This window comes from Papio anubis, chromosome 18 (genome assembly GCF_008728515.1).
Source record: "Papio anubis isolate 15944 chromosome 18, Panubis1.0, whole genome shotgun sequence".
In the NCBI taxonomy this organism is placed as follows: Eukaryota; Metazoa; Chordata; class Mammalia; order Primates; family Cercopithecidae; genus Papio; species Papio anubis.
Genome location: NC_044993.1, coordinates 45362742 through 45380039, shown reverse-complemented (window position 1 = coordinate 45380039; position 17298 = coordinate 45362742). Strand labels below are relative to the sequence as shown.

Sequence of the window (17298 nt, the reverse complement as noted above, 5' to 3'; positions counted from 1 at the left end):
CCCCGCCCTCTTCCTAGAGCCCTCTCGGACCTGCGTTCCGCAGGCCCCGCCCCCGCCGCTTACCCAGCAGTGGCCCGCCTCCTCCTCCTCCTGGTAGGCAGGGCACAGCGCGTGCGGCGGGTCTCCCGGCAGCGGCACTGCCGCCCCCTGGCGGCCATACAGGCAGTGGCACCACCAGCCGCCTAACAGCTCTGCCTCCAGCAGCGCGCCTGGGCCAAGCGCGGGTTCTGGAAGGGAAAAGGCAGGGAGCCCGCGCTGCGGCCCAGACGGCCCCTGCACCGCCCGGTGCCGCCCCGGCCAGCGCCGGGCCCCAGCTCACCCCCGCGGCCCCAGCGGGCCAGGCGGCAGCGGCTTCCGGGCAGGAAGTAGTGTTCCGGGTGGGGTAGGCACACGGGCCGCGGAGCCGCGCTCAGGTTCACGGGCGTGCGCAGCTGCAGCAGCGCCAGGTCCGAGGCGTCGTCCCACGAGGCATTGTCGTGGTGCACCAGGCGTGCCACCCGCTCCGCGCGCGGGCGCGAGGGTAGCAGCACGCGCCAGGCGTCGAGGTCGCGGGGCGGGCTGTCGGAGCTGCTCGGGCTGCGGGATAGGGGGCGAGGGACGTGGGCCGGATCCCGCACACGTGGCTAGAAACCTCGCACCCCTGGCTTAGACTCGCCTGGCGAAGATCCTGCATCCTGGTGGGATCCCCACGCTACCCCCATTCCAGCGGCTCACTCACACCCCCGCCTCCGGGATTGAACGTCTACCATGCCTCTATCCACCCCTGCCAGGCCAGGACCCCTCTTTTTGTGCTGGATCCTACACCTCCGAATGGGATCCCACACGCCCCACATCCCCCAGGGGAGGGGCTGGGGCCAAATAAATGGTGTCTCAGGCTGATGTAGGGAGGGGCAAGGATCGGCTTGAAACGTAGATTTTCACTCACTGCGGAAAGCAGCTGGCAGGTGCCAAGACCCAGCTTTCAGACACCAGTGCCCCATGGCAGGGTCTGGATCCTGGTACCATCACCTGGGCCTCCCAGGGCCAGGCCCCTGGCCGCGGGGCCTTCCCGCACTCTGAGAGGTGAGAGACCTGGGTCAGTGGGCCTCCTGCACCCCAATCACTCCCAGCAGTCTCCATCCCAACTCACTCTCCCACGTCCCACTCACATCCAGGGGTGCCGCCCACTCACCAGGCAGGGCAATGGTGCAGTTCTCCCTGGACTCCTGGGGATCTGACTGGGGCTTCTGAGGCTGGGTTGGAAAGGCAGGCCCAGGCTCTGAACCCATCACCTGTTCCCGTATCCATGCCTCATAGGTAGCCACGGCAGTGAAAACTCCAGGGCGGTTTCTCCGTCCACAGCCGAAGCCAAAGCTGGTGATTCCTGCCTGGAACCAGCGGCCGCCTTCCTCACAGACCAGGGGCCCCCCAGAGTCACCCTAGTGACAGATGACTGCATGTCAAGGGGTCAGCCCAGGGACCCACCCGTTTATACTGGCCTCCTCGAAAAGGTCCTGCACCTTCTTTTGGCCCAAGATACACCACCTTCTCCCTTCTCCTAGAAACCCTCCTTGGCTAGGCCTTGTCCTCTGCATTCCCTGGAGCTCTAAACAAAAGAAAACCCTGTAAGCAGAAGGCCGATGGCAGCCAGAGCCAAGAGCACCGGGGGAGTACATTCAAGACCACGAAAGAGAGTCCTGCAGGTGTCATCAGAGCCAAGTGATTCTTGTCCAGTTACTAGCTCAAATAATTCCCCTCCCTCCCTTCCTTCCTTCTTTCCTTCCCTTTCTTTTTCTTTCTTTCTTTTCTTTTTTGAGACAGCCTGGGAAATGCTCTGTTTCCCAGGGTGGAGTGCAGTGGTGCAATCTCGGCCCACTGCAACCTCTGCCTCCCGGGTTCAAGTGATTCTCCTGCCTCAGCCTCCCGAGTAGCTGGGACTATAGGTGTACACCACCGCAGCCGGCTAATATTTGTCTTTTTAGTAGAGATGGATTTTCTCCATGTTGGCCAGGCTGGTCTCAAACTCCCGAGCTCAAGTGATACGCCTGCCTTGGCCTCCTAAAGTGCTGGGATTACAGGCGTGAGCCACTGTGCCAAGCCAGTTCCTCTCCTTTTTTGAGATGAGGTATCACTATGTTGCTCAGGCTGGTCTCAGACTCCTGGGCTCAAGTGATCCTCCTGCCTCAATTTTCTGACTAGCTGGGATTACAGGCATGAGTCACTGCTCCTGGCGATGCTGTCTTTGGTTTTTAAATTCACTTGGCCTTGGCTGGACATGGTGGCTCATGCCTGTAATCCCAGCTACTTGGAAGGGTGAGCCAGGAGAATTGCTTGAACTCAGGAGGTGGAGTTTGCAGTGAGCCAAGATCGTGCCATTGCACTCCAGCCTGGGCAACAAGAGCAAAACTCTGTCTCAATAAATAAATAAATAGCCGGGTGCAGTGGCTCACGCCTGTAATCCCAGCACTTTGGAAGGCTGAGGCAGGCAGATCACCTGAGGTTGGGAGTTCGAGACCAGTCTGACCAACATAGAGAAACACCATCTCTACTAAAAATTAGCTGGGTGTGGTGGCACATGCCTATAATCCCAGCTACTTGGGAGGCTGAAGCAGGAGAATCGCTTGAACCTGGGAGGCAGAGGTTGTGGTGAGCTGAGATCATGCCATTGTACTCTGCCCTGGGCAACAAGAGCGAAACTCCGTCTCAATAAATAAATAAATAAATAAATAAATAAATAAATAAATAAATTCACTTGGCCAGGCGCAAGTGAATACAAAATTAGCAGTCTGTGGTGGTACATGCCTGTAATCTCAGCTACTTGGGAGGCTGAAGCACGAGAGTCGCTTGAGTGGTGGGGGTGGGGGGAGGGGGAGCTTGCAGTAAGCCGAGATTGTGCCACTGCAGTCCAGCCTAGGTGACAAAGTAAGGCTCTGTCTCAAAATACACAAACAAAAAACTACACGTCAATCCCATCGCTTGGCAATCTTGTCCTCCTTTTGCACATGAGGCTAGGAGAGATGTCATTTATCTGTTTGTCACCGGTTAGGACTCTGGCCCTGCCAGGCAGGTGCAGGGGCCTTCCCTCACCTGGCAGGTGTCCCTGCGGCCCTCTGGGTAGCCAGCACACAGCATCCCTGGCAATATCTGGAGAGTGAGGTTGAAAGGACCGGGCTGGCTGTAGAGACACTGACAGGTGGCCTCACCCAGCAGCCTTAGCTCCACTTCCTGTAGCACCCAGGGGAGAGGTAGAGGATCTGGGGGCAGAACCAGAGAGCAGGTGCTGTGAGGCAGGTATGGTGTCCCCAGTTCCCAGGATTCAGGTTTGCCCCCTGCGGCTGCTTCTTGGACATCAACTAGATGCCCCGTGGCCTCTCAGCCCATCGCATTCACCACATCTCCTGCTGCTTCTCTCTATTCTTTCTACTTCTTCATCTCAGGAATGGTCCCATCAAGCTCCTAGTGAGAGCTGCCATGCATGGTTGTGCAGGTTGTACACTGCAATAAAGGATGCAATTTAGGGACTATAATCATTAAGTCTGAGCTTTCATGTGGAGTTGTATTGGTCCGGAGACATCTTTTCTCAAAGATGCCATATGGACTTGACATGATCCTGTCTCGAGTTGCCAAGCATGGAATCTGGGTGTCATCCCTGTCTCCTCTCTCAACTCCCCTCCCCCAGTCAGTTCCCAGTTCATGAAAACCTCTCATTTGTGACTTCTTGGCATTCTCACCAACTACTCTCATTGAGGATGCATAGCTTTGGGCCTGGATAACTGACCCAGTCTTCTGATCCACTCTTCACTTCAGCAATGAAGAGGAAGGTTACTCAAGTTCAGTTCTGATCTCACCAAGAAAAATAAATGGATCCCACTGTCTAAACCTGGTGCTGCAGCCCCATCCTGCTTTTGATGGAAACAGCTTTAGGATCCAGAAAGGTGGGGGGAAGTACAGACAGAACTCCTTCCCCACCACACTCAGAATCTGAGGTCAAAGGCATGGTGGCTCACGCCTGCAATCCCAGCACTTTGGGAGGCTGAGGCAGGTGGATCACCTGAAGTCAGGAGTTCAAAACCAGCCTGGCCAACATGAAGAAACCCCGTCTCTACTAAAAATACAAAATATTAGCCGGGCATGGTAGTGGGTGCCTGTAATCCCAGCTACTTGGGAGATTGAAGCAGGAGAATGTGCTTGAAGCTGGGAGGTGGAGGTTGCAGTGAGCCTAGATCGTGCCGTTGCACTCCAGCCTGGGCAACGAGAGCGAAACTCCGTCTCAAAAAAATAAAAAATAAAATAAAATAAAATAAAAATAAATAAAAAAGAATCTGAGGTCAGGTGATGGCTGAAGCTGTACTTGGGGCTCACCAGGGAAGTTGGGGATTGTCCTGGGCATCCCTGGAGCTGGTGAGTGCTCTGGCCCTCAGTCTGATCTTAAGGCCTTCATGGTCGGCCCTCAGCAGCCTTTGCAGCCCAGGTACCTGTCCCCTTCTCACTCCAGCCTGGCATCCTGGCTCTTCTTCATCTAACATGCCTTATCTGGGTCCTTATCTGGCCTTCATCTCCCCCCGTCTTCCTGCAATGCACCCTCTCTTTGAAAACCTCTGCAGAAATCTACTTCTCTGGGTGCCCATTGTCAGGATGGCCTGGCCCCATTCACACAAACTTCCTGGGGCTCACAGTGACACTTCCTTGTCACCTCCTGCCCTCATGGGACCTCCACAAGCAGAGGCTGTGGCATCACCCCCTGCAGCACCTTGCCAAAGCCCCCAGGATGGGCACAGGTCTGACCACGGCCGATGGGGATATTTGTGGGGACCCTGGGAGCATGGAAAGCTTGGGTGATGGGGATGAGGGGGATGGAGATTCGGTCTATTCCCCCCCACCTTCTAACATAATGTGTGCTTATTTTTTTTTTTATTTTTTATTTTTTTATTTTTTATTTTTTTTGAGACGGAGTCTCGCGCTGTGTCACCCAGGCTGGAGTGCAGTGGCGCGATCTCGGCTCACTGCAAGCTCCGCCTCCCAGGTTCACGCCATTCTCCTGCCTCAGCCTCCGAGTAGCTGGGACTACAGGCGCCCGCCACCACGCCCGGCTAGTTTTTTTGTATTTTTAGTAGAGACGGGGTTTCACCATGTTAGCCAGGATGGTCTCGATCTCCTGACCTCATGATCCACCCGCCTCGGCCTCCCAAAGTGCTGGGATTACAGGCTTGAGCCACCGCGCCCGGCCAATGTGTGCTTATTTATTGAACTTGTTGTTTGTCTATCTGCTAGGATGTAAACTCTGAAAAGGCAGGATTTTGGCTTTTTATGTTCACTGGTGTCTCTCTAATGCCTAACACAGTGCCTGGCACGTAGAAGGTGCTCAAGAAATATCTTGAGTGAAAGAATGACTGAGTGAATGACGGTGGGTAGGGAGAAGAGAGGAGGTGGGGAGTACAGAGATGAGTAGGGGTGGATAGGATGGGAGGAAGGCGGACGGGAGGGAGGCACAGATTGGCATTCACTGAACATCTATTATAGGCCAGCCTTGTGCTTTACTACTTTACTATAGATTACCTGAGGTGAAATATCTAAAGTGCATTGGTTATTGCTATGCCAGGCACTGTCCTATGAACTTTACATGGATTTTCTCATTTAATCCACCCAACCACCTCTTGAAGTGGGCATGGCTATTTTCCTCGTGTTACAGAGGAGGAAATGTAGTGGGTGAAGCGCTTTGTCTGACATGGTAGAGCTGGGATGGGAACCCTAGTCGGAGCCTAAATCCAGGAAAGAAAAAACTGGAAAGAAAGGTGAGGGAATGGGGTGCCTGTGGGTGATTCCGTGGTCTTAGTTTGAGAATCCTTGTGGGGAGAGGGCTCCATGGTGATTGGCGTGGGATTCATCTACCGACCCGCAGAAACCTACCCTCCAAGACTCCCACCAGGCTCCTCTCTGTGGCCCCACATCCCGAAACCCCGCCCTAGGAACCTCACCTCCGAGGCCCCGCCCTAAGAACCTCACCTCCAGAAGCCCCGCCCTAGAAACGTCACCTCCCGAGGCCCCGCCCTAGGAACCTCACCTCCTGAAGCCCCACCTCCCCGAGGCCCCCTTTCTTGTCCTGTCCCATTCACCTGCCTCCTGGACGTCTCCCCAGCCGGTGGCCCAGCAGGCGGTGCCGTGCACGAAGCGGTGTGAGGCGCGGGGCAGGCAGACGGGCCGCACGGCGGGGCCCAGGCTGGCGGGTGAGGCCAGGTGCAGCAGGGCCAGGTCAGCTCCCAGCTCCACTTGGCTGTAGTTGACTGGCACCACGATGGCGGCCACTGCGCGGGTGTGCGCGCCGTCCAAGGGCCCGTCCTGGGAGTGCACGCCCAGCAGTACTGACCACTCGGCCGCGGGCTCCAGCGTCCCATTCCTGCGCTCGGCCGGGGCAGTAGGAGGTTAGGTTGACCCTATGGAGGGGGCAGACCCTCGTGGGGGGAAGGGGCTCAGAGCCAGAGGGGCAGGTGCTATCCGATCCAGATTTGGTGCTGATACTCCTCAAAGGGGAAGGGCAAATCCGATCTTGAGGTGGTGGTGGGGGGTCATTGGAAAGCTGGGATTCAGACTCGGATATTCAGTGGAGTGGTGGGACCAGTATGGCAGCCTTGCCCCACTCAGAACCATGATGCCTTGAAGAGCACCTCGCTTTGGGGACAGCTCGGCTCCAAATTATGAAGTGGGGCGGGAGGAGGGGATCAACTGCGGGGGCGGGGCTGGCCTTCGGCGGAGAGGGGCTGGGTCCAGGGCGAATACTCACGTCATGAAACAGTGAGCAGCAGAGAGGACCCAGGAGGGGGCGATGAGGGAGCCCCCGCAGATGTGGCCACCCCCGTGGTGCAGGCTCACCTGCCAAGGCCAGGTGCCCGGCTGCGCGTCTGAGCCCCCCACGATGCGGGCCGAGGGCTCAGAGCGCCCGCAGTCTGCAACGGGGAGCCGTGGAAGCCAAAGCCCACCTCAGGTTCCCCACTCCAGAAGCCCAGGTAACTCAGCGCGAAGCCCCGTCCTCCACCCATTTCAGTTTGCCCTCTGAACAAAGAACATAGAGGACCCAGGCTTGTCTACATTTCTGGTCTTTTCCACCTCCCTCATGGCCTGACCAGCCTTAGCCTCCTTTAAGGTCTGAGGGTGCCAAGGCCTCTTCCTTACCCAGATCTTCAGGTTCTTCCTGGGTGGGACTGAGAGCTGGGAGCCAGAGGGTAAAGAGAAGAGGACACTTGTGACTTCCAGACCTGCACCGCCCAGCCCCACTTCCTGCTCTCCAACCCCCGACCCTATCTTCCCAATTCCCTGTCTCTTCAGCAACCCCTGCCAGCATCCATGCCAGTCCTCTGGTCTTTTCTGCCTCTGCACGTGACTTTCCCCCAGTCCGGCTGCCTTACCTGAGTCCTGGAAGGCTCCTGGGATGGGACTGATGACTGGAAAGACAGAGGCAGGCAGGAAGAGGCTGGTGACTCGCCCTCAGTAGATGCCCTCCCTGACTCCCTCCCCTAGCCTCCTAGCCTCCGTCTCCCCAGGGCACCCAGGCCTCCCTCTCCCTCCTCTGATACACCCTCGCCTTCTGCTGCCTCACTTCCTTCCTTCTGACGTCCTCCTCCCCACACGGAACCCAGGAATCCTGCTCTTCAGTCCCCCAGGTGCTAGGACCCAGGCCCTTTGCAGCCACTTCTGTCCCCTGAGGTTACCAAGCATCACAACGGGGAGAAGCAGGTGCCTGGCCATGGCGTTAGAGTCAGAGGAGGCACAGCCAAGTGAAGGTCTGCTCCCTGCAGGGCTCTGTCACTGCCCAGGCAGCCCGTGACTCCTGATGGTCCCAGGGGCAGCCCCACCCTCCCTGGCTGGAGCCCATCTCTGGAAATCTGAGAGGATCTGGGGCTGGAAGGAGGAAGTTGGGGAGCCTGAAGGCCCCACCCAGAGCCCTGAGCACATCTCACGTCTCTGGAGGCCCAGGGTGGGGGTGGGGGACAGGTGTCCTAGCTCCAGGACACCTGTTGGGTGGGAGAGGGAGGGATGAAAAACACTGTAGGCAAAGGTCAAAGAGGAGGACAGTGTTCTGGGTCCTTGATGAGCAGTGGCCCTTAGGACAGGGGAAGTGGCCCCTCACGGGCATGACTCATCGGAGACCTCACCTCTGTTTGGGGTGCGGCTGCCCCAGTGGCTTGGCCTTTTCTTCTCACACAGCTCTGGTTACTGGAGCTGCTGGCCAGGTCCAGGACAGGAGCCCTAGGGAATTCAATCCCATCCCAACAGAAGGATCACAGATTCCAGCAGGTTGGGCAGGGCATAGGGACCTTGGGAGGGGGCTGGGCAGGCTGGTGAGGTTGAAAAAGCCTCCACCCTGCTCTGTGTTCCAGTGACAATGCTCTCAGCTGCCCTGTCACTTACTCTGTGTGACTTTGGGAAAGTCACCCAACCTCTTGGTGTGTATCGGTAAGAGCCCATTTAAGGGACGTATGACTTGGCCGAGCACGGTGGCTCACTCCTGTGATCCTAACACTCTGGGAGACTGAGGTGGGAGGATTACTTGAGGCTAGGAGTTCAAGACCAGCGTGGGCAACATAGCAAGATCCCATCTCTACAAAAAACTAAAAAATACAAAAATTATGAACGGCAGGGCTTGGTGGTGCACACCTGTATCCCAGCTACTTGGAAGATGAGGTGGGAGGCTTGCCTGAGCCTGGGAGGCCGAGGTTGCAGTGAGCTATGATTGTGCCACTGCACTCCAGCCTGGGTGACAAAGCGTGACCCTGTCTGAACAACAACAACAACAACCACAAAAATAAGAAAAATAAGAAGAAAAAGAGGAAAGAAACATATGACTCTTCAAAGAGGAGTTGAAAAGAGTTTAAAGAAGAAACTATAGAGGTGTAGGCAGGGTCAAAGGAAACCAAAGAGGCCAGGTGGCTCATGGCTGTAATCCCAGCACTTTGGGAGGCCGAGGCGGGCAGAGCACCTGAGGTCAGGAGTTCAAGACCAGCCTGGCTAACTTGGCAAAGCCCCACCTATACTAAAAACACAAAAATTAGCCGGGTGTGGTATAACTCACCTGTAATCCCAGCTATTAGGGAGGCTGAGGCAGGAGAATCGCTTGAACCCAGGAGGTGGAGGTTGCAGTGAGCCAAGATCGCGCTGTTACACTCTAGCCTGGGTGACAAGAGCAAAATTCCATCTCAACAACAAAAAAAAGGAAACCAAAGAGGGATGGTAACGCACCCTGGGGCCAGCAATAATGGAGAGCCCTTGCTACCTGCTGGCCTGAAGAGGCAGAGAGAGGGCAGTTACTGGAATCCAGCAAGAGCTGCAGCTGTGGAACAGATAGCTGTTAGGAGCCATGGCCTTTAGTAGAGAAATGCAGCCTTTACCAGCAGAGAGGGAGCTGGGAAAGAAAAATCCCCATCTCACTCTCCTCTCATCCTCTCTATTTTTAATCAAACTAATTAAAAAAATTTTAGAGACACGGTCTCACTCTGTCACCCACGCTGGAGTGCAGTGCTGTGATTATAGATCACTGTGACCTCGAATTCCTGGGCTTAAGTGATCCTCTGGCCTCAGCCGCCTGAGAAGCTGGGACTACAGGCATGCACCACCATGCCCACCCAGCTAATGTTTTTTATTTTTGTAGAGATGGGGTCTTGTTATGTTGCCCCAGGCTTGTCTCAAAGTCCTGTCTCAAGCGATCTTGCTGCCTCAGCCTTCCAAATGTGCTGGGATCCTCCCATCCTCTGATCACCCACTGGCTCCTCTCATTGTCTGAAACCTCCCAGAGGCCACAGTGCAAGGGAGCCCATTATATGGTCCATAAAGGTCACTCCTGGGGAACAAATCAGGGTGGACAGCAGAAATGCAGGGTCAACCCGGGAATATCCACACAGGTATATCTATCTTCTTATCGATAATACCAGCTAATAATAATATTGGTCTATGGGTCCAGTTGCCCTAGAAAACAGGCCTAGGCAAAGCCTGCATGCTTATGCTTAATTGGGAGGTGCAATCCCAGGGTGGCAAGACTGAGGGAAAATAAGAAGTGAGCAGGAAGAGGGAAAATGCAAATTCAGCCACCCAACAACGGACTGGACTCCATTGATAAACCTGCTAGCCTTCACCCGTCCACAGGAAACGATGGAGGTAAATTGAGTCTTCACTTCAGACTTCTTAACAATCAGAGCCTCCTCAGCCATTTGTTTAATTTGCTGCTTGAGTAGCTATTTGCCCTTCAAAGGATAAATAACCAATTGTTTGACAAAAACTCAGAAAAATGAGGTAATGGGCAAAGGTAGGAAAGAAGAGAGTGCAGGTGTCATTAACGCAAAACATGCATGCCCTGGAGACCCTCACTGATACATTGCTTACTCCAATTTAGCGGTTAATAAACATTTTGGAGCTGGGTGTGGTGGTTCACGCCAATAATCCCAGCACTTTGGGAGGCCGAGGCAGGTAGATCCTGAGGTCAGGAGTTCAAGACCAGCAGCCTGGCCAACATGGTGAAACCCTATATCTCTACTCAAAAAAATTAGCCGGGCATGGTGGCAGGTGCCTGTAATCCCAGCTACTCGGGAGGCTGAGACAGGAGAATGGCTTGAACCCAGGAGGCGGAGGTTGTAGTGAGCTGAAATGGCACCACTGCACTCCAGGCTGGGTGATAGACCGAGACTCTGTCTCAAAATAAATAAATATATAAAATTTTTGGGCCAGGTGCAGTGGCCCAAGCCTGTACTAGCACTTTGGGAGGCCAACATGGGAGGATTGCTGGAGGCCAGGAGTTCTAGACCAACCTGGGCAGCATAACACGATCCTGTGTGTGGTGGTATGCACCTGTAGTCCCAGTTGCCCAGGGGTTTCTCCATGTTGGTCAGGCTGGTCTCGAACTCCTGACCTCAGATGATCTGCCTGCCTCAGCCTCCCAAAGTGCTGGGATTACAGGCATGAGCCACTGCACCCAGGCAAGATAATGATTCTTTTTTTTTTTTTTTTTTTTTTTTGAGACGGAGTCTCGCTCTGCCGCCCAGGCTGGAGTGCAGTGGCCAGATCTCAGCTCACTGAAAGCTCCGCCTCCCGGGTTCATGCCATTCTCCTGCCTCAGCCTCCCGAGTAGCTGGGACTACAGGCGCCTGCCATCTCGCCTGGCTAGTTTTTTGTATTTTTTAGTAGAGACGGGGTTTCACCGTGTTCGCCAGGATGGTCTTGATCTCCTGACCTCGTGATCCACCCGTCTCGGCCTACCAAAGTGCTGGGATTACAGGCTTGAGCCACCGCGCCCGGCCAAGATAATGATTCTTAACCCTTTCCCCAACCCAACAGACATGAGTAGTAGGACTTGCTCTTAAATAGCACAGACGTTAGCCAGGCACGGTGGCTCCTGCCTGTAATCCTAGCACTTTGGGAAGCCGAGGCAGGTGTATCACCTCAGGTCAGGAGTTCGAGACCCGCCTGGCCAACACGGTGAAACCCCGTCTCTACTAAAAAATACAAAAAATTAGCCAGGTATGGAGGTGGGTGCCTATAATCCCAGCCACTTGGGAGGCTGAGGCAAGAGAATCACTTGAACCCAGGAGGCAGAGGTTGCAGTGAGCTGAGGTTGCACCACTGCACTCCAGCCTGGGAAACAAGAGCAAAACTCCGTCTCAAAAATAAATAAATAAATATTTTAAAAAATAGCACAGAGGCTTGCCAAAGCAATGGATCTTGTGGGAGGAAGGAGAACATTTTCCTGTAGGGAGACAGATTGGAATTTCTGGAGGAGCAAGTGCAGTTTGCAAAAGCTGCCCAGGTGATTCTGATGGTTTCACCACTCTAAGATGCCGTTGACTGCAACTAGCAGCCAAGGTAAGGAGGGAAACTCATGCAGGAGTCTCTCTCCTCCAGGTTCAAGGACAGAAAATAAATTTCTCCTTGGAGCCAGATGTGCCAGTGCATGCCTGTAGTCCCTGCTACTCTGGAGGCTGAGGTGAGGGGATCATTTGGGCCCAGGAGTTCAAGTCCAGTCTGGGTAACATACATTGGGAGATCATGTCTCTTTACTTGGGGTATAATAAAATCTTTCTTAACAACATCATGTCAAAAACAGCAAATAGTTTCATGAGCTTTTTTTTTTTTTTTTAGATGAAGTTTCGCTCTTTTTGCCCAGGTTGGAGTGCAATGGCATAATCTCGGCTCACTGCAACCTCTGCCTCCGGGGTTCAAGTGATTCTCCTGCTTCAGCCTTCCAAGTAGCTGGGATTATGGGAGCCCACCACCATGCCCTGCTAATTTTGTATTTTTGGTGAAGATGGGGTTCCACCATGTTGGCCAGACTGGTCTCAAATTCCTGACCTAAGGTGATGTGCGTGCCTTGGCCTCCCAAAGTGCTGAGATTACAAGTGTGAGCCAGCATGCCTAGCCTTTTTTTTTTTCTTTTTTTTTTTTTTTTAAGACATGGAGTCTTGCTCTGTAGCCCAGGCTGGAGTGCTCACTGGTCATAGCTCACTGCAGCCTGGAGCTCCTGGGCTCAAGTGATCCTTCTACTTCAGCCTTTTTGGTAGCTGAGACTACAGATGTGAGCCGCCATGCCTGGCTACAAAATTCTCTTTTCTTCTTTTTTCCCTATGCAAGCTGGTGCTAAGGGCAATTTTATTTATTTATTTATTTATTTAGACAGTTCTGCTGTGTCACCCAGGCTGGAGTGCAATGGTCTGGTCAAAGCTCACTGCAGCCTCAAGCTCCTGGGCTCAATCGATCCTCCCACGTCAGTCTCCTGAGTAGCTGGGACTCCAGGCATGTGTCACCATGCCCAAGGTTGATTTTTGTAGTGCTGCTTAATTTCAGCCTATGACACCATAAACAAACCACAGTTAATAAAATAAGGATATGCGGTGGTGCCCCTGGGTAAGAGAGGCGATACATATACAGTTCTCTACTGGTCTCACTAGTGGAAGGGGAAATGATAGGTGAACTAGTATATTAGTTTTCCATTGTTGATGTAACAAATTCCCATACACTTAGTGGATTAAAACAATACCAACTTATTTTGTTACAATTTTAAAGATTAGAAGTCTGGCACCAGGCCGGGTATGGTGGCTCACATCTGTAATCCATCCCAGCACTTTGGGAGGCCAGGGTGGGCGGATCACTTGAGGTCAGGAGTTCGAGACCAGCCTGACCAACACAGTGAAACCCCGTCTGTACTAAAAATACAAAAGTTAGGCCGGGCGCGGTGGCTCACGCCTGTAATCCCAGCACTTTGGGAGGTTGAGGCAGGTGGATCACAAGATCAGGAGTTCGAGACCAGCCTGGCCAACATAGTGAAACCCCGTCTCTACTAAAAATACAAAAAATTAGCCTGGCATGGTGGTGTATGCCTGTAATCCCAGCTACTCAGGAGGCTGAGGCAGGAGAATCGCTTGAACCTGGGAGGTGGAGGTTGCAGTCAGCTGAGATCACACCACTGCACTCCAGCCTGGGCAACAGAGTGAGACTATGTCTCAAAAAAAAAGAAAGAAAGAAAAAAAAAGACCAGGTGCAGCGGCTCACGCCTTGTAATCCCAGCACTTTGAGAGGTTGAGGCAAGAGGATCACTTGAGCTCAGGAGCTTGAGACCAGCCTGGAAAACATAGTGAAAACTCATCTCTATTCCTAAAAATAAGAATTTAAAAAAGATAACCGGCAGAATAGACGAAAGCTGAACATGTGCCTGTATTTTGACCCAACAATCAAGATTCTAGGTATAGACCTAAGAGAAATGAGGATGCCATAAGGCATATGCAGAGCATGGCACTCATAGAAGGTCTAGACACAAGAGCCAAGATCCAGACAACAAATATGTGTCATACTGCATGATTCCAATTATATGCAATTTAGGAACAAGCATAACTAATGCCCAGTGGTAGAAGTCAGAATAGTGGCCGGACGCGGTGGCTCATGCCTGTACTCCCAGCACTGTGGGAGACCAAGGCAGGCAGATCACTTGAGGTCAGGAGTTCAAGACCAGCCTGGCCAACATGGCGAAACCCTGTCTCTACTAAAATACAAAAATTATCTGGGTGTGGTGGTGGCACACGCCTGTAATCCCAGCTACTCAGGAGGCTGAAGCAGGATAATTGCTTGAACTTGGGAAGCGGAGGTTGCAGTGAGCCGAGATCGCGCCACTGCACTCCAGCCTGGGTGAGGGAGCAAGATTCCGTCTTAAAAAAAAAAAAAAAAGGCCGGGCGCGGTGGCTCAAGCCTGTAATCCCAGCACTTTGGGAGGCTGAGACGGGCGGATCATGAGGTCAGGAGATCGAGACCATCCTGGCTAACACGGTGAAACCCCGTCTCTACTAAAAAATACAAAAAACTAGCCGGGCGAGGTGGCAGGCGCCTGTAGTCCCAGCTACTCAGGAGGCTGAGGCAGGAGAATGGCGTAAACCCGGGAGGCGGAGCTTGCAGTGAGCTGAGATCCGGCCACTGCACTCCAGCCTGGGCGACAGAGCGAGACTCCATCTCAAAAAAAAAAAAAAAAAGGAATCAGAATAGTGGTTGTTTCACAGGTATATACACATGCAGAGTTTCACTGAGCTGTATACTTAAGAATATGAACTTAGCTAAAGAAGCTGAGGTGGGAGGAGCTCTTGAGCCCAGGAGTTTGAGACTAGCTTGGACAGCATAATGAGACCCCATCTCTACAAAAAAAAAAAAAAAAAAAAAGTTTACACCTGCAATCCCAGTGCTTTGGGAGGCCAAGGTAGGTATATCACCTGAGGTTGGGAGTTCAAGACCAGCCTAACCAAGTGAAACCCTGTTGCTACTAAAAAAAAAATACTAAATTAACTGGGCATGGTGGTGCATGACTATAATCCCAGCTACCTGGGAGGCTGAGACAGGAGAATCACTTGAACCCGGGAGGCAGAGGTTGCAGTGAGCTGAGATCGTGCCATTACACTCCAGCCTGGAAAACAAGAGTGAAACTCCGTCCCTAAAATAAAATAAAATAAAATAAAAATTAGCCAGGCATGGTGGCATGCACCTGTAGTCCCAGCTACTCGGGAGGCTGAGGTAGAAGGCTCACTTAAACCCAGGAGGTTGAGGCAGCAATGAGCTATGATTGTACCACTGCACTCCAGCCTGGGTGACAGAGTGAGACTCTGTCTCCAAGAAAAAAAAAAAGAAGAAGAAAGAAAGATAAAAAGAACTATATGGCTATTCCACATGAGTAAAAAGAAATAAAAAGAGACAAAACACACTTTGCAAATAAATGGATTCCATGGATTCCAGGGTCAATTAAGAAAAAAACAAACGAACTAGCTCCAAAAATGCTTTCCTGGACCAAAAACGTTGGGAAAAGGTGCAGCTTTACATTAGATAACACCAGGCCATGTGTGTAATGTCGTTTTTGAAAGCTTAGCTAAAATAATGAAACCCTTCAGCATTTGGAAAAACAAGAAAAGCATGCTTAACCAAAGATGTTGATATTACATTTCGTGATAAAAGAGATCATGTCTTTTAAATTATTTTGGTATCAGGTTACTTTGTTCTGAATTGGCTTTGTCACTAAAATGGCTGGTTATCACTGACATAGAAAAACAGGCATTCTTCAGATAATCCTTGATAGTATTGTTGCTCTCACCAAACTTTCCAAAGGTGCTGACCAGAGGGAGCGGAAGGCTGTTTACAGCTCAAGCACACAGCCACATGCGCTCCACACCAGGGAAGCCCAGCAGCGCGGCATCTCACTGTGAAAAGAGGAAGCCAGAAGCTGGGAGTCACTCCACTTGTGGTCAGGGCTGTTCTGTGGAAGATATTGTGGGCAGGGCCACATGTCTCCTCGAAAAATAATCTGGGCTGTCTGTCCTCATGCACACCAGAATGGGTGCCATGACAGAGAAAGCTGAATTTTATTTTCATTTTTTATTTGAGACAGAGTCTCACTCTGTTGCTCAGGCTGGAGTGCAGTGGTGCCATCTCCACTCACTGCAGCCTCTGCCTCCTGGGTTCAAGTGATTCTCCTGTCTCAGCCTCCCAAGTAGCTGGAATTACAGGCACCCACCATCATGCCCAGCTAATTTTTGTATTTTTAGTAGACACAGGGTTTCATCACATTGGCCAGGCTGGTCTTGAACTCCTGACCTCAAGTGATCCACCCGTCTCAGTCTCTTAAAGTGTTGGGATTACAGGCGTGAGTGCAGCCCCACTGCAAACATTTTGGTTTGTAAAACTCTTTTTTTTTTTTTTTTTTTTTTTGAGACGGAATTTAACTTTTGTCTCCCAGGCTGGAGTGCAGTGTCGTGATCATGGCTTACTGCAACCTCTGCCTCCCGGGTTCAAGTGATTCTCCTGCCTTAGCCTCCCGAGTAGCTAGGATTACAGGTGCCACCATGCCCGGTTAATGTTTTTGTATTTTTAGTAGAGATGGGGTTTTGCCATATTGGGCAGGCTGGTCTCCAACTCCTGACCTCGGGTGATCTGTCCACCTCGGCCTCCTAAAGTGCTGGGATTACAGGCGTGAGCCACCACACCCGGCTGGTGTCTAAAACTCTTAAAGCATGTGTCGCTCCTTTTGGAGTACCTGATAAAATAGAAAATACTTAGCTCAGTCTGAATTTGAGATAAACAATGTTTTTTTGTTTTTTTTTTTACTATAGGTCTCAGGAAATATTTGAGTTATATTGAAAATTATTTGTAGGGCCAAGTGCAGTGGCTCACACCTGCAATCCCAGCACTTTGGGAGGTTGAGGCAGGTAGACTGCTTGAGCTCAGGAGTTTGAGACCAGCCTGGGCAATATAGTGAGACCCCATCTCTACAAAAAGTTTTTTAAAAAATTAGCTGGATGTGGTGGTGTGCACGTGGGAGCTACTTGGGAGGCTGAGGTGGGAGGATGGCTTGAGCCCAGGAGGCAGAGGTTGCAGTGAGCTGTGCCACTGCACTCCTGCGTGGGCGACAGAATCAGACCCTATCTCAAAAAAAAAAAAAAAAAAAATTGTGTTTCAGATAGGCACAGGGCTCACGTCTGTAATCCCAGCAGTCTGGGAGGCTGAGGCAGGAGGATCACTTGAGATCAGGAGTTCGACAGTTCACTGAGCTATGATTGCACCATTGCATTCCAGCTTGGGTAACAGAGCAAGACCCTGTCTTTAAAAACATTTTTTTTGTGTTTATCTGAAATTCAGATTTAATTGGGCACTTGTTTTATTCGCTAAATCTGGTTGGGAGTGGTAGCTCATGCCCATAATCCCAGCACTTCAGGAGGCTGAGATGGGAGGCTTACTTCAGTCTAGGAGTTCGAGACCAGCCTAGGCAACATAACATAGACCCCGTTTGTACAAAAAAAAAAAAAAAAGAGGAGTAAAATA

The 17298-nt window shown here is 52.1% G+C and overlaps 2 protein-coding genes across 2 annotated transcripts; both read right to left on the bottom strand.

The window, feature by feature from the left end:
- Positions 1-182: 182 nt before the first annotated feature.
- LOC116271247 (polyserase-2-like) lies at positions 183-701 on the bottom strand. Its single transcript, XM_031657982.1, has 2 exons — positions 696-701; positions 183-623 (listed from the first exon to the last, which is right to left on the bottom strand). Exons 1-2 carry the CDS (start codon positions 699-701, stop codon positions 183-185), a joined length of 447 nt encoding a protein of 148 aa, XP_031513842.1.
- A 133-nt stretch (positions 702-834) lies between these two features.
- LOC116271245 (polyserase-2-like) lies at positions 835-4369 on the bottom strand. Its single transcript, XM_031657981.1, has 4 exons — positions 4342-4369; positions 3067-3233; positions 1172-1418; positions 835-1055 (listed from the first exon to the last, which is right to left on the bottom strand). Exons 1-4 carry the CDS (start codon positions 4367-4369, stop codon positions 922-924), a joined length of 576 nt encoding a protein of 191 aa, XP_031513841.1. The 3' UTR covers positions 835-921.
- Between the last annotated feature and the right edge of the window lie 12929 nt (positions 4370-17298).